The 20,652-nt window shown below is 37.3% G+C and overlaps 1 protein-coding gene, 1 non-coding gene and 1 pseudogene across 12 annotated transcripts in view; 2 read left to right on the forward strand and 1 right to left on the reverse strand.

Moving 5' to 3' along the window:
* Positions 1-20,652, reverse strand: part of PPP1R9A (protein phosphatase 1 regulatory subunit 9A) — a 320,114-nt gene that overhangs the window by 112,412 nt on the left and 187,050 nt on the right. For all 11 annotated transcript variants that reach the window (XM_020882684.2, XM_070471334.1, XM_020882687.2 and 8 more), the window contains exon 5: positions 13,737-13,841. In XM_020882684.2, coding sequence (XP_020738343.2) covers positions 13,737-13,841 — 105 coding nt within the window. The remainder of the gene's footprint in view (positions 1-13,736; positions 13,842-20,652) is intronic.
* LOC110130585 (nascent polypeptide-associated complex subunit alpha pseudogene) lies at positions 2,980-11,900 on the forward strand (annotated as a pseudogene).
* TRNAR-GCG (transfer RNA arginine (anticodon GCG)) lies at positions 19,865-19,936 on the forward strand. The gene has a single exon. It is a non-coding gene; the product is annotated as a tRNA-Cys (tRNA).

Raw genomic sequence — 20,652 nt, forward strand, 5'->3', positions numbered from 1 at the left:
ACTCTTCAGAGTCCCATGGACTGCAAGGAGATCAAACCAGTCAATCCTAAAGGAAATCAACCCTAAATATTCATTGGAAGGACTGATGCTGAAGCTGAAGCTCCCAATACTTGGGCCACCTGACGCGAACAGCCAACTCACTGGAAAAGACCCTGATGCTGGAAAAGATTAAAGGCAAAAGGAGAAGACAGTGGCAGAGGATGTGATGGCACCAACTCAATGGACATGAATCTGAGCAAACTCCAGGAGGTAGATGAGGACAGAGGAGCCTGGCGTGCTGCAGTCTATGTGGTTGCAAAGAATGGGACTCAACTTAGCAAATGAACAACAACAACAAATCAGGATATAGTTATTAGTTCCTATAAAATCAATTCTTTTCATTTGAATATTCTTTAAGCAATATTTATTATTTGCAGACCAAAATCTGTATTATCTTTAAAAAGCAAAATAAAAAACAGATGCATAAGACCAGCTAACACTTTACTTGAGCCTTGGATCATAAAATCACATGGTTCTTTTAAACATTTGGTAAAAACTCACTTGTTTTACAGTTGAGGACATTTTAAAGTATGACGTTCATAACTTTTAAAATATTTGGCTTAATTCTACTGAGCAAGTGATGGCAAAAGTATATCCAGTCCCCTTCACTAAAATTTGCTGATTGTATTCAGAAGTTGAAGTCCTGCACATCCAAGCTTTTACCTCTTACTTATACTTGCAGATTCTTACATATTTTCCTCTCCATACTGGATCTAGATTAATATACTATATATTTAGCATTTTAAAAATTTTATATTCACCTACAAAATGTTTGCTATTAAAAGCCAGATTTGAAAATTTTAACTTAATTGTAAGCATTAGTTCCTAGAAATTAATTTTCTTTTTTTAAATATAAATTTATTTATTTTAATTGGAGGCTCTATCTAACTCAATTCTGATTATATAGAACTTTATTTATGCTATAGTTCAACTTCAAAAGAAGTAGTTGAATTATTTAAAAAACTGCCTAACCCTAACATTAACCTGTGTCAAGGACATATTTTTTAAAACACTACATCCTTTCAAGAAATGACATTTCTCTGTTTAATAGTTAGCTCTGATGTCTCAAGCTTTTTTTTGGGGGGGGGGGTGGTAAACATTTTAAAACTTTTAACTGGAGGATAATTGCTTTACAATGGTGTTCCGGTTTCTACTATATAACATCTTGAGCCTCCCTCCCACCCCTCTAGATCACTGGTCATCCATGAAGAGGAAAAAGGATGAATGTGGACTACATATATGTAATCTATAACTATAACTCTGTTATATAGAATGAAGTTAATCAGAAAAAGAAAAAATAGCATATATTAATGCACATATATAGAATCTATTAATAGAAAAGTGGCACAGATGAACCTATTTACAGGGCAGGAATAGTGGCTCAGGTTTAAACATTTACACACACAAATATTAAAAAGAATTTTTTAAATGTTAATTTGTATATAGTGACACCAGAAAACGTCTCATTAAGCCAAAGTCTCCTTTAAGTAGTTTCCTGAAATCCCTACTGTCTTTATTCTTCTATCACCAGTTGCTGACTATTTTCATGTATGAAAGTGTTCATTTCTCAGTTGTGTCCAACTTTTTGCGACCCCATGGACTATAGCCCACCAGGCTCCTCTGTCCATGGACTTCCCCAGGTAAGAATACTGGGGTGGGTTGCCATTCCCTTCTCCAGGGGATCTTCTGAAGCCAGGGATCGAACCTGGGTTTCCTGCATTGCAGGTGGATTCTTAACCATCTGCCAGCCCATTTTCACATACACAAGTGTAAAATTTTACTAACCACGGTCCCAACGTTAGAGTGGCTGCTCATCGTATCTGAGGGAAACGGGATGGTCTTACAAGTAAGGCAAATACAAAATCCACAATAACTCACGATTTCCATGACATGACATGAACATGAACATGACAATGCTCTCACTGTCCTCCATTATTTATGACACTCCACCACAAAAACAAGGCTCTTTAAAACAGTGAAACTCTCAATTTCCCCTTGGGTTATCATGGAAACAAATATTCTTACTAAAATGATGTTAATGAATTGAAACATTTAATATTCAATGCATTTCAAATGGAAACCTCAAATACACAATGATATTAAGTAAAAAGCATTTTTTAAAGCTTTCATATTTAGAAATGACATGCCCAGGAGAGAACCCAAAATAAATATGAGCATGTCTATAAAAAGCTCACTTATCATTCATTTATATTTTCTTTTGAATATTATAACCTCTTCCAACAAGGACAGAGGAATATTTTAGAATCTCAGATTAATTTGTTTTCTATTGTCTGTGACTACAGTTTCTATAAAATCCTAACCTTCAGAAGTGTTTTATGGCTTGATGTCAAAAAGTAGTTAAATACATTCACTGGAGATAAAAGCATGATGAATGCATAGTGATTGAGCATAAGTAGCAGGTACTTGCCAGAAAACATTTAAAATTTAATGTGAATGGTGCTGACGAGCAAACATTCAATTTATTAGAAATTTCTCATACAGAAGCATGATTTCTACTATAGCATCACTTTCCTATAACAGCTTCCTTTCAGCACAAAGAAGCCTGTCTAGAGTTAAAAACACGAACTAATCTGCGTTCTGGACTTCCCAGGTGGCACTAGGGGTAAAGACCCCCACTTGCCAATGCAGGAGACGGAAGAGACACAGGTTTGAACCCTGGGTGGAGAAGATCCCCTGGAGGAGGGCATGGCAACCCATTCCAGTATTCTTGCCTAGAGAAGCCCTTGGACAGAAGAGCCTGGCAGGTTACATTTCACAGGATAGCAAAGAGTCAGACACGGCTGAAGCAACCTAGCACACATGCAATCCATGTTCCAGAGTTCATTCTTTCCAATGCTTTACAATTGTTACTGTGTCTTTTAAATGTTTTCTATTTTTTTAGGCAAAAGTTTGTAGAATCTTTTATATATAGAAGGAAAAATGTTTGGACCTCTCACCATCCAAAGGTCAGTCTTTCTTAAAAAGTCTCAAGGTTTTTAGGGTTCTTCTTAAGATAGGATATGCAACATTAACACATATGATGGAATAACATTAACCTGTCTGCCTATCCATCTGTCTGTACAACTAGTTCTGTCCAACTAGTTACTGATCACTATATAACAGACAGCCTCTAAGCTGAATTCAAGTAATCTCTGTATTCTTAGATTTATGTCCTGTGGAATTCTCTCCCCTTGAGTGTGGGGTGCACTTGTTGGCTTACTTTTACCAAATAAAATATGCAACTGATGGAATGTCACTTTAGCAAAATGAAAAATGACAGACTGCATCTTGGCAGCTCGCCTGGATCACTCCTTCTGGGGAATCTAGCTTCCATGTTGTGATGAACCCCTGTAGAGAGGCTCTCACAAGAAAGCTGGGAACTGGATCACAGAAACTATGAGATGATAAGCGTGTTGTTCCAAGTCATTAAATGGGGGAGTAATATGTCACGCAACAATAGGTATACCAACTACGCCAGGCACATAGTAGTAAACAAGATAGTCAAGTCCCAGTTAAAGCTATAGACCCCAAAACTTGGTTTCTTAAAAGTTATGTTGCAAGTCCATGTTTGAATAAGGAAAAAAGTCCAGGCATAAAGAATTTTATATAGAGATATATATATATTTTTCTAATAAGAACCAAATAAAATATTTTAAAAATAAAAGTATAAAGCACAATAAAATGTACATATTGCTAATGAAATTGTTTGACTGCATATGCCTTTCTTAAACATGATGCTCCTTTATAAATTATCATCACTTCAATATAGTTAGTTAGCATAGCACTTTCAAAGTTAACTGTAACTATTATTACACATTTAAAAAATCAGTTTTACTGAGGTCAAATTTATTTACAACAAAATTTACCAAACTTAAATTGTATAATATGTTTTGATAAATATGTATACAGTTGTATAACAAGCACAATAAGCACAACAGAATACATTTTGTCACCTCACAAATGTTCCCTTTTTCTTCAATGCATTTTAAATGGAATCAGGCAGTGTAAAGCCTTTTGTGTCTCGCTTTTTACTCAATATAAATAGTTTTCAGAGTCATACATGGTGTTAAATATATTGGCAGTCCATTTCTTTGTACAGTTAAGAAATATTTCAGTGTATGGAATATAATACAATTTGCAAATGCATGTATCAGATAAAGGACATTTGAGTTCTTTCCAGTTTGGAACTTTTGGAATGAAGCTCCTATGCATGTGTGAGTATGAGCTGTTGGGCAGATATTTGTTTTTATTGCTCTTGAGTAAATAGCTGGGAGTAGAACTGCTGGCTGGTATAAGTGTATGTTTAACTTTGTAAGAACTTGCTGAACAGTTCTGCAAAGTGGCTGTTATTTTGAATTTCCGTGAACAATGAATGGATGCTAAAGTTGGACCACATCCTCGTCAGTGCACAGTAATATCAGTCTTTTAAATTTCATCCATTCTAGTGAGTATGTAGTTGTATCTCACTGTGGATTTAATCTGCATTTCCCCAATGATTAAGAGTTGAGCAGCATGTCATGTGTTTTATTTTTCCTTGGTGAAGTCATCTTGTTAATTGATTTGCAGACTTTGAATAGGGTTGTATATGTTCTTGAAAGGGAAAGTGTTAGTCATGTCCAGCTCTTGGCAACCCCATGGATTATACCTGGCCAGACTCCTCTGTCCATGGGACTTTCCAGGCAAGAATACTGGAATGGGTAGCCATTCCCTTCTCCAGAGGATCTCCTGACCCAGGGAGGTAACTCAGGTCCCCTGCATTGCAACCAGATTCCTAACTGTCTGAGGCATCAGGGATGCCCATATATGCTCTTATTGAAGTACAAAGAGTTCTTCATATCTTCTAATTAACACTCCCTTATTAGATAATTATTTTGCAAGTATTAGTCTGCAGTTGGCTTTTTTGTTTTAAGGGTATTTTTTCAAACAAATGTTTTAAACTTTGATAGTTTCATTTATCATTTCTTTTTCTTACATTTCTTGCTTTTGCATGCTAAAAGAACTTTCATTAACCTAAAATCATAAAGACTTTTGCATGCCTTCTAAAACCTTTGGTTTCAACTGTTGCACTAAGGTCTATGATCTTGAGTTAATTTTTGTACATACCATAGGAAGAAGGTAATTTTCTTTCCTGTGGTTGTCCAATTGTTCCAGCACCATTTGTTTTTTAAAGAGACTGCAATTTCCCCCACTGAATTACCTTGGTGTATCTGTCAAAAATCAATTGTTCTATCTGTGCAGGACTATACTGAAGGAAATAGTCTATTTTGTTCCATTAATCTGCATTTTTATCCTTATGCTTAAACCAGACTGCTCTGACAAGTGTAGTTTTCAGACAGTGGACGTCCTCCAACTTTGTTCTTTGAAAAATATTAATTTCTCCAAAAAACCTTGCTGAGATTTTCACTGTAACTGCGCTTTTATCTGCAGATTAGGGGTAACTAAAACCTTAACAGTATGGGAGCCCACACCACACATTAGCTTTGGGCTTCTTGGTACCAGGCCCATGCCCATGGCAGTTTAAAATATGGAGATCAGCAAGTCCTGTGAAAGCCAGTAGAGGGATAATAAGGAAGACTGTGTCTGATTCCTCCATGCCCATTCTTTCAATGCTTATCTTTCTCAGCCTACTGTTGTGTTATGTCACTTCTGAACATAAACTATTTGAATCCTATGAGTCCATTCTCTAAACAACTACTTAGAGTAATTAACATGATCAATGGAGAAATAACTCCAGAAACAATGAAGGGAAGGAGTCAAAGCAAAAACAATGAAGGGAAGGAGTCAAAGCAAAAACAACACCCAGGTATGGATGTGACTGGTGATAGAAGCAAGGTCTGATGCTGTAAAGAGCAATATTCAAAGGAACCTGGAATGTTAGGTCCATCAATCAAGGCAAATTGGAAGTGGTGAAACAGGAGATGGCAAGAGTGAACACTGACATTCAAGGAATCAGAGAACTAAGATGGACTGGAATGGGTGAATTTAACTCAGATGACCATTATATCTACTACTGTGGGCAAGAATCCCTTAGAAGAAATGGAGTAGCCATCATAGTCAACAAAAGAGTCCAAAATGCAGTAGTTGGATGCAATCTCAAAAACGACAGAATGATCTCTGTTCATTTCCAAGGGAAATCATTCAATAGCACAGTAATCCAAGTCTATGTCCCGACAGGTAACACTAAAGAAGCTGAAGTTGAATGGTTCTATGAAGACCAACAAGACCTTCAAAACTTAACAATGTCCTTTTCATTATAGGGGACTGGAATGCAAAAGTAGGAAGTCAAGAAACACCTGGAGTAACAGGCAAATTTACCCTTGGAGTGCAGAATGAAGCAGGGCAAAGGGTAACAGAGTTTTGTCAAGAGAACAAACTGAACATAGCAAGCACCCTCTTCCAACAACAAAAGAGATCACTCTACACATGGACACCACCAGATGGCCAACACCGATTTCAGACTGATTATATTCTTGGCAGCGAAAGATGGAGAAGCTCTATATAGTCAGCAAAAACAAGACCGGGAGCTGACTGTGGCTCAGATCATGAACTCCTTATGGCCAAATTCAGACTTAAATTGAAGAAAGTGGGGAAAACCACTAGACCATTCAAGTATTAGTCAGTCAGTCAGTTCAGTCGCTCAGTCATGTCCGATTCTTGGCAACCCCATGAACCGCAGCACACCAGGCCTCCCTGTCTATCACCAACTCCTGGAGTTGACCTAAATCAAATCCCTTATGGTTATACAGTGGAAGTGAGAAATAGATTTAAGGGACTAGATCTGACAGACAGAGTGCCTGATGAATTATGGATGGAGGTTCATGACACTGTACAGGAGACAGGGATCAAGACCATCCCCAAGAAAAAGAAATGCAAAAAAGCAAAATGGTTGTCTGTGGAGGCCTTACAAACAGCTGTGAAAAGAAGAGAAGTGAAAAGCAAAGGAGAAAAGGAAAGATATTCCCATTTGAATGCAGAGTTCCAAAGAATAGCAAGGAGAGATAAGAAAGCCTTCCTCAGCGATCAATGCAAAGAAATAGAGGAAAACAACAGAATGAGAAATACTAGAGATCTCTTCAAGAAAATTAGAGATACTAAGGGAATATTTCATGCAAAGATGGGCTCAATAAAGGAAAGAAATGGTAGGACCTAGCAGAAGATATTAAGAAGAGGTGGCAAGAATACACAGAAGAACTGTACAAAAAAGATCTTCATGACCCAGATAATCATGATGGTGTGATCACTCACCTAGAGTTAGACATCCTGGAACAAGAAGTCAAGTGGGCCTTAGAAAGCATCACTACGAACAAAGCTAGTAGAGGTGATGGAATTCCAGTTGAGGTATTTCAAATCCTAAAAGATGGTGCTGTGAAAGTGCTGCACTCAAAATGTCAGCAAATTTGGAAAACTCAGCAATGGCCACAGGACTGGAAAAGGTCAGTTTTCATTCCAATCCCAAAGAAAGGCAATCCCAAAGAATGCTCAAACTACTGCACAATTGCACTCATCTCACATGCTAGTAAAGTAATGCTCAAAATTCTCCAAGCCAGGCTTCAGCAATACATGAACCGTAAACTTTCAGATGTTCAAGCTGGATAACCAGCTCAGGTTGGGTACATGAGACAAGTGCTCTGGCCTGGTGCACTGGGAAGACCCAGAGGGATCGGGTGGAGAGGGAGGTGGGAGGGGGGACTGGGATGGGGAGTACATGTAAATCCATGGCTGATTCATATCAATGTATAACAAAAACTACTGTAATGATGTAAAGTAATTAGCCTCCAACTAATAAAAATTAAAAAAAAAAAAAAGAAAAGGCAGAGGCACCAGAGATCAAATTGCCAACATCCACTGGATCATCAAGAAAGTAAGAGAGTTCCAGAAAAACATCTACTTCTGCTTTATTGACTATGCCAAAGCCTTTGACTGTGTGGATCACAATAAACTGTGGAAAATTCTGAAAGAGATGGGAATATCAGACCACCTGACCTGCCTCTTGAGAAACCTGTATGCAGGTCAGGAAGCAACAGTTAGAACTGGACATGGAACCACAGACTGGTTCCAAATAGGAAAAGGAGTACGTCAAGACTGTATATTGTCACCCTGCTTAATTAACTTATATGCAGATTACATCATGAGAAATGCTGGGCTGGAGGAAGCACAAGCTGGAATCAAGATTGCTGGGAGAAACATCAGTAACCTCAGATATGCAGATGACACCAGCCTTATGGCAGGAAGTGAAGAGGAATTAAAAAGCCTCTTGATGCAAGTGAAAGAGGAGAGTGAAAAAGTTGGCTTAAAGCTCAACATTCAAAAAACTAAGATCATGGCACCCAGTCCCATCACTTCATGGCAAGTAGATGGAGAAATAGTGGAAACAGTAGTTGACTTTAATTTTGGGGGCTCCAAAATCACTGCAGATAGTAACTGCAGTCATGAAATTAAAAGACACTTACTCTTTGGAAGGAAAGTTATGACCAACCTAGACAGCATATTAAAAAAGAGGTACAAACTTCCAGTTGTAAGATAAGTAAGTACTAAGGGTAAAATGTACAGGATAAATATACTTAACACATGAAAGTTTTTAAGAGTAAATCCTGATTTCTCATTACAAGAAAAATTTTTTTCTTTTATATCTATGTGAGATGATGGATGTTCACTAAACTTGTGGTAATAACTTTATTATGTTTATAAATGAAACCATTATGCTATACACCTTAAACATGCAGTGCTGTATGTCAATTATATCTCAAAAAAAACTGAAAAAAAATAAAAAATAAAAAGCATAGACATTACTTTGTCAACAAAGGTCCATCTACTCAAGGCTATGGTTTTTCCAGTAGTCATATATGGATGAGAGAGTTGGACTATAAAGAAAGCTGAGCACCAAACAATTGATGCTTTTGAACTGAGGTGTTGGAGAAGACTCTTGAGAGTCCCTTGGATGGCAAGGAGATCCAACCAGTCCATCCTAAAGGGGATCAGTCCTGAGTGTTCATTGGAAGGACTGATGTTGAAGCTGAAACTCCAATACTTTGGCCATCTGATGTGAAGAGCTGACTCATTGGAAAAGACCCTGATGCTGGGAAAGATTGAGGGCAGGATGAGAAGGGGACGACAGAGGATGAGATGGTTGGATGGCATCACCTACTCAGTGGACATAGTTTAGGTAACGTCCTGGAGTTGGTGATGGACAGGGAGGCCTGGTGTGGTGCAGTCCATGGGATCGCAAAGAGTTGGACACGACTGAGGAACTGAACTGAACTGAATTAACATGATTAGTATAGAACTCACCATGACTTTATTAGGATTACTTATATTTAAGTGCTATCAATAAAACTGGGGAAATACTAGTGGTTTTCCAACACTTTGAGCCATCCCTGAGCTTCTAATCCACCATGAACATAGCCTCGTTTGAGCTGAACCACTTCTTCAAGTGGCCTAACATGCTTTAATTCATATAAATAATGTGGGGTTGAAAATATATATATATGCCCTTGGAAATTATATTAAAAATATTTGTCTTATAATTTCTCTAATATGTCAAAAATGGGACTTCTATGAGGCTTTCATTAGGACTTATTAGTTCATAAATTCAGGTACAGCAATTCCAAGTTTAATAAAGTAATTAGACTAAGCTCAGATAAAAGTGATTCTCTGTAACTGTGAGTGAAATCAACAGAATTTCACTGTGTGATTTTGATTCATATCCAAATGATGGCACCAATTTCATATGCATTTCCAGGAAATAAGTTTAAAAATAAATCTTCAATGCTTAAAATATAATCATGTCCAAATCTCAGCTTCAACTTCTTTATCACTACTAGTTTCTTATCTTTCTCCTTGGCTCTTCAAAGTCATGAGTTTCATACCTTCATTCCTGATCTGTACTTGGTAGTGTGAAATATTCAAATTAATTTAGGGATTTCTTAGATATCCCTTTTAAAATATTAATTTTAAGAAACAGTAAATGTGATAGCCAGCTCCTAACAAATAAGAAATATAGAACCATACATGCTTTAAACCCTCAGTTTAAAAGGTTCATTAAAAATACATGTCTAACTTTTGCATCCCATTTTTGGCTTCCCTGGTGACTCAGAAGGTAAACGCATCTGTTTGCAATGCAGGAGACCAAGGTTTGATCCCTGGTTCAGGGAGATCCCCTGGAGAAGGAAATGGCAACCCACTCCAGTACTCTTGCCTGGAAAATTCTATGGATGGAGGAACCTCATAGGCTACAGTCCATGGGGTCGCAAAGATTCGGACACGACTGAGCGACTTCACTTTCACTTTTCACTTTTGTATTAATATGTTATGAAGAACTACCATCTAAAATAAATTCATAGTATTCAGGTGTTATTTTTAATAAGTTAAAATTGAGAAAAGTCTTTTTACTTACATTCAATTAATTAAGGCCCTGAGTTAGACATCAAACTAAATTTAGGGTTAAATAATTTGAGGGAATAAAGGAAACTAAGGGTTCCATTTTGATATTAAGATTTTTACAAAGTAAATGAGGAAATTAAACACATGCCTTTAAAAACTTAATGTAGAATGTTCTGTACCATTGAGGTAAAAAAGTGGTATATTACCAGAAGAGATCACTAGGAAACAGGGAGATCAAGGAGGATTTCTTAGAGGGCAAAGGAGCTGAAACACAGTCTTCAAGATAAGTAAGTTGTAACTAGAACAGAGTATTTTAAAGAGGAAGAATGGGAGAAAGAAATCCATAATCCATGTTTGAAAGGTGATGACTACACTAGTAAGACTGTACTAAAACATGAATATAGGGAGAGGCAGATGTTAAGACAGGCTTCCCTGGTAGCTCAGCTGGTAAGGAATCCGCCTGCAATGTGGAAGACCTAGGTTTGATCCCTGGGTTGGGGAGATCCCCTGGAGAGGAGTATGGATATCCACTTCAGTATTCTTGCCTGGAAAATCCCAATGGACAGAGGAGCCTGGCAGGCTACAGTTCATGGGGTCCAAAAGAGTTGGACATGACTGAGCAACTAAACACAGAACAGCACAAGTGACCGAGCTGGGGGATGAAAGGCTTCTTATTAAAACGAACTTAGATTCTGCACAGAATGGAGGGCCACTGAAGCTTTCTAAAAAGGAGAGGGACTCTCTTTCTGCCCCCATATTTTTTTTATAAATTTCTTTATTCTTTAATTGAAGGATAACTGCTTTGTAGAATCGTGTTGTTTTTTGCCAAACATCGACACCCGCATGCCCCACACAAAACTCCCAGTGAAGCCTCAGAAACCATCCTTGTTACCACAGTCCCAGGAGTTACCACAGTCCCAGGCTGAGACAGAGTCTGGGACAGAATCTGATAGTACTGAATCAGTACCAGAGCTTGAGGAACAGGATTCTACACAGGCAACCGAACAACAAGCCCAGCAGCAGATGAAACTGATGAAGAATGAGTCAGTAAAGCAAAACAGAGCAAAAGGGAAAAGGAGGCACAGACGTCTTTATCCAAAGTGGGTCTTCAAGAGGTTACAGGGGTTAATAGAGTCAATATCTGGAAATCTAAGAATATCCTTTTTGTCATCACAAAAGCAGATGTGTACAAGAGCTTAAATACCTACATGATTTGGGGGAAAGCCAAGATGGAGGATTTCTCTCACCAAGCACAATTAGCAGCTGCTGAGATATTCAAAGTTCAAGGTGAAGCTGTCTCAAACATTCAAGCAAACATATAGGCTCCAACTGTACCAGAGGAGAGGCTGATGAAACCAGTGTGGAAGTTAAGGACATAGAACTGGTCATGTCACAAGCAAATGTGTCCAGAGCAAAGGCAGTCCGAGGCACTGAACAACAGTAATGATACTGTAAATGCTATTATGGAATTAACAATGTAACCTTCTGAAAAGAGGACTTCTTTTGGTGTTTCAAAAGAGTACCTGAAGCTGGGCTGGAAATTTGTGCTGTTTCTATTATTAATAAAGTTATGGCTTCTTGTTGGAAGAAAAAAAATAAAGACAAGAGGGATATAACAAAAGAAGAATTATTATTTCTACCCACAAGTCTTAGTTCTACTACTAGAGTTATGTAGAATGAGTCAATTGCTTTTCCATGATAGGCCTTTACTTAAACACTGCTTTTATGTTCTTCCATTAGAGGTAAAAATGAAGACAGATTAAAGGAGGGAGAGACTGAAATCATGAGACAGTTAAGAAGCCATTTGCCATCTGTACAAGGCTTGAAATGAGTACAAAATTATGAAGGGGAAGAAAGGGGTGGCTATGAGTCTATGTAACTACAAACTTTTTTCCAACCGAGAAATGTTCTTATAAGGTGAACATATTTCTTACTTATTTCACTTTAACATGCACTGCAAAACAAGCAGCTTCAAAACCAAGTTCTACACTGACACAGAAAAGTGCTGTCTAAAGAACAGAGGGCAATTCTGCAGAGACAATCACATTTACTGAGGGACCCACCCATGCAGCTCCAAATTTCCCCTGCACTCTTTCTAATTATTTTACATGCTTTTCTTAGGATGACGCTTGAATCATTAACATAGCACCCACAGAAGTCATTTAGGTTAACATTCCCTACATCATTAAAGGATGTTTTCCAATTGAAAAAGTCTAAATTATAAAACGTAAACCCATGCTTGTGCAACATAAAATATGCTGTAATAAAATTCTAATGTTACTCTCTTTATGGCAATATTAACTCATCAATATTTTCAGAATATTTGGCAGTTTCATTTTGAAGATAATACTAAAACACATTCATAATTACACACAGTAAATAATGTCCCCTTACATGCTTCTTTATAGGATTTATGGAAAAGTATAAGGCATAAGCAATACTACATTAAAAAATAAGTAGGTGGCGCTAGGGGAAAGAACCTGCCTGCCAATGCAGGAGATGTAAGAGATGCAGGTTCAATCCCCCGGTCGGGAAGATCCCCTGGAGAAGGAAATGGCACCCCACTCCAGTACTCTTGCCTGGAGAATCCCATGGACAGAGGAGCCTGATGGGCTCCTGAGGTTGCAGAGTTGGACACGACTGAAGCGATTAAGTATGTGACCAAAATTAAAATTTATTAAAACCTTGACTTTAGTTGGCACAGAACTACTTTATTTGTTTTCCAAACTATAAATTTTAGGACGTCAGGGTTGGATATAAATTTAAGGTTCAAAATAATGTACAGTCTGTCCTATTAAGTTGGAAAAGTTATAGTTTATCAAAGATTAGTCTTGCCATTATTTAAAACAAGAAAGAGATTTTAAAATGCATTTATCAACCTTAAATCATTACGCTTACTTGTCTTAAGTAACATGTATCACTTGATATATGTATAATTTTAATTTACTGTATAACTGATTTTATTGAAGGGATCTGGGGCCTAAATTCATATTTACTGAGAAATTCTATCTTCCTAGAAATTATTGCTATATTAGCAATGAAACACACTAACATAGCTCAGCAATTAACCATACTGATATTGTATATTTCATATCTTCATGCCTTTCTAGAATGTGGTCAATATAATCTTTAGTCTTAAGTTAATTTACATGAACTAATCACAATAAAGAAGGAAAAAATTTTAAATGAAGACAAGTTTTTAGTATTTAGATAAAATTCTTGTGATAATTATGTGTATTTATAGGTACAATTAGAGAGAAAACTAAAATTCAACAAAATATCAAGTAATCAAATTGTATATATCTCAAGCCACATACCTGACATTGCCCTTGGTGTTTCTTAGAACTGTTGCAGCAAAATTCTGTGTGACACCCACCAAGCTGATTCCATCCACTTCCACAATCTGGTCATTGACTTGTATTCTTGGGAAAAGGGAAAAAATTACCCACAATTAGTTTCACTCATAATACATTCCCACTCACAATAAATGAGATGACAAAATATTTGATTTTTAAGATACTCTTACTGATTCAAAATTTGTCTCCAAGCCCCAGATCTTTGTCAAAGGTTTTTGTCTATTTGTGAGCTCAAACCATTTCATTAAAAAAAATTTAATGAAACCTAGAAATGAAAAAGCCCTTTGAAATCTTGACCAGTGAGTTTTTGTGTTTCTTGGATTACTTAACTTGTTCCTGAGGTTGCAGAACTGAAGCTACAAGTTCTCTGTGCTGTAGTAACTGAGAGAAGCCACGATCTCACTATGTGAGTACAAAGTATGTTCCTAACTTAGAAAGGTCTTAATAAATTGAATTATAAAGCTTCTGAAATTAGAGTGATAATCTAATTGATTCATAGAGAATAGTAATCACTTTCATAAATTTTATTTTCTAGTATCTAACGAGAGTTTCAACGTACTAGATATATAAGAAAAAAACATCCTTCTTGGAGATTCTGCTAGAAGCTCAGAAGTCTTTTCATATGAGACCAAGTTCATGTAATAAAAGCAAAAAAGTGAGTCTTTGGATGAATCAGTTCAGTTCAGTTGCTCAGTTGTGTCTGACTCTTTGCAACCCCATGGACTGCAGCATGCCAGGCTTCCTTGTCCATCACCAACCCCCGGAGTTTACTCAAACTCATATCCACTGAGTCGGTGATGCCATCCTACCATCTCATCCTCTGTCGTCCCCTTCCCCTCCTGCCTTCAGTCTTTTCAGCATCAAGGTCTTTTCAAATGAATCAGTTCTTCGCATCAGGTGGCCAAAGTATTGGAGTCTCAGCTTCAGCATCAGTCCTTCCAATGAACACCCAGGACTGATCTCCTTTAGGATGGACTGGTTGGATCTCCTTGCAGTCCAAGGGACTCTCAAGAGTCTTCTCCAATACCACACTTCAAAAGCATCAGTTCTTCTGTGCTCAGCTTTCTTTATAATCCAACTCTCACATCCATACATGACTACTGGAAAAACCATACATTTGACCAGATGGACCTTTGTCGGCAAAGTAATGCCTCTGCTTTTTAATATGTTGTCTAGGTTTGTCAAAACTTATCTTACAAGAAACAGTTCAGTTCAGTTCAGTCGCTCAGTCATGTCTGACTCTTTGGGACCCCACGAATCTCAGCATGCCAGGCCTCCCTGTCCATCACCAACTCCCAGAGTATACTCAAACTCATGTCCATCGAGTCGGTGATGCCATCCAGCCATCTCATCCTCTGTCGTCCCCTTCTCCTCCTGCCCTCAATCTTTCCCAGCATCAGGGTCTTTTCCAATGAGTCAACTCTTCGCATGAGGTGGCCAAAGTACTGGAGTTTCAGCTTCAACATCAGTCTTTCCAAGATGAATAACACGAATTTAATAATTTTGGTTTAAAGTAATACTGGAAAAGACCTCGATGCTGGGAAGGATTGAAGGCAAAAGGAGAAAAGGGCAGCAGAGGATGAGATGGTTAGATAGCATCTCAATGAACATGAATTTGAGCAACTGGAAGACAGTGGGGGACAGCCTGGTGTTCTACAGTCCACAGGGTCACAAACAGTCAGACACAATTTAGCAACCGAATAACAACAACAAAGTTTTCTCCATGATTTTATAAAGGTGTGGCTTTATATTTTCATAAGGAGACCAGTTAATCTGAACTTCCTAAAATTCTGAGACGCTGATCAGATACATTAATAATATTTCTACATAGAGTTTAAAAAGGAAAAACATATAAAAGTATGTCTAACTAAACTGAATCATAATACTAACAAACTTTTATATCAATAGTAATTATGTTTTATAGAGTGCCAGCTTAAAACATGATTTTCAAGATTCTTAGTTATTTCTAAAATCTTGGTCATGATGCTTTTAAAATATACAACTCTCCTTGTATTAAAGAATGTGCTTATTGTGGCACATTAAGAAGATGTAAAAATAGTAGATTGGCTATATTATATTATAGTATAGTATAGTGGCTGCAGAAAATGCTATTTGCTGGTCTGCTAAATTGTTTGTGTATGACAGGTGATCATTACCAACTTCCAAGCTACCAGTGAGGGTCGTTACTAGAAGTCAGTTAACTAGGCAACAAGTTAAATTTTAAATAGATAATTAAGACTATGGTAACAACAACAATGAAAGAAAAAATAAAATCGTGTAAATAAGGTAATGGAATGAATTTTTGTTTTTTAAGAAAAATAACAGCAGGCTAGGTCAAATGTATCACCCTGTTTTAGCATATGAAAGAACATGATGATGATCAAAACTTGAATGTGTATAGCAAGTTGATGAAGGTTTAAAGAAGTACTTTTTATTTGCCTTGCTTTATACCATCTGGAGCCAAAAAGACACTATAAAATGTGCTGCATTTTGACAAAACTCTCTCAGTTTTAAAGGACTATTCAAAAGATAATTTAAACAGAGTGTAAGTATACTGAAAGATGGTAATGATAACCCTATATGCAAAACAGAAAAAGAGACTCAGATGTATAGAACAGACTTGTGGACTCTGGGAGAAGGCTAGGGTGGGAATGTTTCAAGAGAACAGCATCAAAACGTGTATATTATCTAGGGTGAAACAGATCACCAGCCCAGGTTGGGTGCATGAGACAAGTGCTCGAGCCTGGTGCACTGGGAAGACCCAGAGGGATCGGGTGGAGAGGGAGGTGGGAGGGGGGACCGGGATGGGGAATACATGTAAATCCATGGCTGATTCATTTCAATGTATGACAAAAACCACTGCAATGATGTAAAGTAATTAGCCTCCAACTAATAAAAATAAATGGAAAAAAAAAAATAAACAGAGTGTAATCTTCTACCACTAGAGTTACACAGGATGAGTCAATTCCTTTTTCTATGATAGCCCTTCATGTATTTGAAAAATGCTTTCATGCTCCTCCATTAGAGGTAAAGGATGAGAAGGACACTGGAGAGACTGAAATCATGAGAGAGTTAAGAAGTCATGTGCAATCTGTACAAAGTTTGAAATGGTAACAGCACAAAATTATGAATGAAAGTTCCTTTAACATCACAATAGTACATATTTTAGATTTTGGCCATTTGAATAGGTGTCCGGTAGTATTTCTCACTGTTTTAATTTGCAATAATTCACAGGTTGGAAGAAAACTTTTATATATCATATATCTTACATGGGGCTGGTATCTAGACTATTATAAAGAAAGTTACAACCCAATAATAAAATGACAATCCAACTTAAAAGTAAGTCAGACATAGAAAGAAAAATACCATATGTTTCCAAAATATATTTCCAAAATATGCAAGCAGCTCATATAACTCAATGCCAGAAAAACAAACAACCCAATCAGAAAGTGGGAAAAAGACTTAAGCAGACATTTTTCCAAAGAAGACACATAGATGGCTAACAAACACATGAAAAGATGCTCAACATCACTCATTATTAGAGAAATGCAAATGAAAATTACAATGAGGTATCACCTCACACCGGTCAGAATGGCCATCATCAAAAAGTCTACAAACAGTAAGTGCTGGAGAGGATGTGGAGCAAAGGGAACGCTCTTGCACTGTTGGTGGGAATGTAAATTGATACAGCCTCTATGGAAGACGGTATGGAGATTCCTTATAAAACTAGGAATAAAACCACTATATGACCCAGCAATCCCACTTCTATGCATATACCCTGAGGAAACCAAGACTTAAAAACATATGTGTATCCCATTGTTCATTGCAGCACTACTGACAATAGCTAGAACATGGAAGTAACCCAGATATCCACTGACAGATGAATGGATAAAGAAGTTAAAGAATGGATAGAGAAGTGGTACATATACACAATGGAATATAACTCAGCCATAAAACGAAATGCATTTGAATCAGTTCTAATGAAGTGGATGAACCTAAAACCTATCATTCTAAGTGAGGTAAGTCAGAAAGAGAAAGATAAATTTCGTATTCTAACACATATATATGGAATCTACCAAAATGGTACTGAACAATTTATTTACAGGGTAGCAGTGGAGAAACAGACATAGAGAATAGACTTATGCATGTGGGGACAGGGGAGGAGAGGGTGAGATGTAAGGAAAGAGTACCACGGAAACTTATGTTACCATTTGTAAAATAGATAGCCAGCAGGAATGTGCTGTGTGGCTCAGGAAACGCAAACAGGGGTTCTGTATCAACCTAGAGGGGTGGGATGGGAGAGAGATGGGAGGGAGGTTCAAAAGGGAGGGGATATGTGTATTTTTATGGCTGATTCATGTTGAGGTTTCACAGAAAATAACAAAATTCTGTAAAGCAATTATCCTTCAATTAATAAATTAAAATAGTGGGGAAAAAAGAAGAATCTGAGGGACATTCTAAAAAAATATAAATACACAAGAAAGTAAGATATTAATGGGCAAAATGAAAGAACAAAATTTGACTAGAAAGTTTACATCTAAAGTCATGAAAAACAGAATAAACATAGAAAACAACATGTTCAGATCAAAGAAAAGAGAAATTCAATTTTTTTAATGATAAATTTTAGATAATCATAAGACACACGTGAAATAAACAAGTAAGTTCTACATGCATCAAGTGGGATACAAATTTGGGAGTAACTTATATAGTCATTTTAGAAAATGACTTGAATACAAAAATGAGTTCAAGATGCTCCCCGTGGAAGAGAAGCATTCTTTCAGTTCAGGGTGAAAGTAGGATCTATACTGAAGGAGAACCTGGAAAGTCTCTCTCTCTCCTTCTCTCTCTGTGTTTCACACACACATGAAAACACACACACAAACATACACACCAATAAAAACAAACAAACAAAAATCAAGGAAAGGGACATGGATCTCACTGAAATGAATGACTACAACGACCCTGAAAAGTGTAAGATAAGGCCTAACAAATGTTACTTGGATGTCTCAAAAAGGACGCAAATAATTTTAAAGCAATAAATTTGATAGAAAATTAGGGCTAGAAACCAAATACAGAATTTTACTGTGTTGTTTAAAGTTTCACTTTAATTCTGTCTATTATACTTGATCATTTTTTTGTTATCAGAGTGGGGAAACAGAGGAGAAAGTTCACTACAGTTAAGAAGTCGAATCAGTGGCAGGGACCACTTATCTGTAGAAATTAGCACTAAAAGAACAGATGATAACAGAGTAGTAAAAAAGGCAACAGGAAAAAAGCACATTGAAAATAATTTCTAGAAAAAGAAAGAAATACAACCATCCAGTAAACAACTTAAAAACAAGAAAGCATCAAATTCTTCAAAATTCTATAACACAATATTCAACCTTAACGAGGGTGCAGCAGACTACTCCAAGGGCTTGCTAGGTGGCGTGGCGGTAAGGAACCTGCCTGCCAATCCGGGAGACGCACGAGACGCGGGCTCAGTTCCTGGGTCGGGAGGATCCCCTGGAGTAGGAAATGGCGACCCACTGCAGTATTCTCGCCTGGAGAATCCTGGAGGGGCCTGGCAGGCTACATGGGGGTCACAAAGAGTCAGGACACGACCAAGAGCACACACACAGACACAGACTACTCTCTGACACTGCTGGGGAGCATATATGGAACCACCTTTCTTAAAGGCAGGTTAGCAATGCATTTCTGCAACATTTAAAGTGCAATTCACTTTGACATAGTAATTCTGCTTCAAGGAAGTACTTTCAAAAAATAATCAGAGATAGTCACAATGGTTTTTACATAAAAATGCTAACCTGATCAACATCTTGAAATAATATACTAGTATAACAATATGTGGGCTTCCCTCATGGTTCAGGTGGTAAAGAATCTGTCTGCAATGCAGGAGACTGGGGTTCAATCCCTGGGTCAGGAAGATCCCCTGGAAAAAGAAATGGTAACCCACTCCAGTGTTCTTGTCTGGCGAATTTCATGGACAGAGAAGCCTGGTGGGCTACAGTCCATGGGGTCACAAGAATTGGACACAGTTTAGTGACTAAACAACAACAATATGTAAATGATTTACATATATAAGGACTTCCTTGGTGGCTCAGATGGTAAAGCGTCTGCCTGCAATGCAGGAGACCCAGGTTTGATCCCTGGGTTGGGAAGATCCTCTGAGGAAGGAAATGGCAATCCACTCCAGTACTCTTGCCTGGAAAATCCCATGGACAGAGTCCATGGGGTCACAGTCCATGGGGTCACAAAGAATCAGACACGATTGAGCGACTTCACTTTCACTTACATATATAATACTATGGCATAATATGTCTTTAAAGTCTGTTGTAGAAAAAGCATTTAATATGTGATGTAACATAACATACTATTTGAGCACAGGCTCTGGAATAAGATATCCTAATAAGACAGCCTATTCACAGCTAGGCTCTGCCACTTACTTGCTATGACTACAGAAGAGGAGTCATTGCTTTCTTATATGTAAAACAGAAATAACAATAATTTCATGTATTTAATCAAGGCTATTAGTGAGATTAAAAAGGTACAAAATATAAAGAACACAGCACACTGCCTGACATATAGTAAGCACTCAACAAATATTATTTTGATGGATAAAATGTATGAATATGCATAAAGCTATATAGTTAATTGATCTTAATTCTATAAGAAAGTAAACCTAGGCATATGCACAGAAAAAACTCTGGAAGGAAATTTACCAGCAAGACTTTAAGGGTGGTCAACTCTACATGGTTGGATTACATGAAATTTTTATTTTCTTCTTTATATTTTCTATACTTTCCAAATTTTTAACCATAAACATGTATTACATTTAAAACTTTAAAATGTTCTCTAAAATTAGCACATGCTTATT

The sequence above is a fragment of the Odocoileus virginianus genome, chromosome 1 (genome assembly GCF_023699985.2).
Source record: "Odocoileus virginianus isolate 20LAN1187 ecotype Illinois chromosome 1, Ovbor_1.2, whole genome shotgun sequence".
Classification (NCBI taxonomy): domain Eukaryota; kingdom Metazoa; phylum Chordata; class Mammalia; order Artiodactyla; family Cervidae; genus Odocoileus; species Odocoileus virginianus.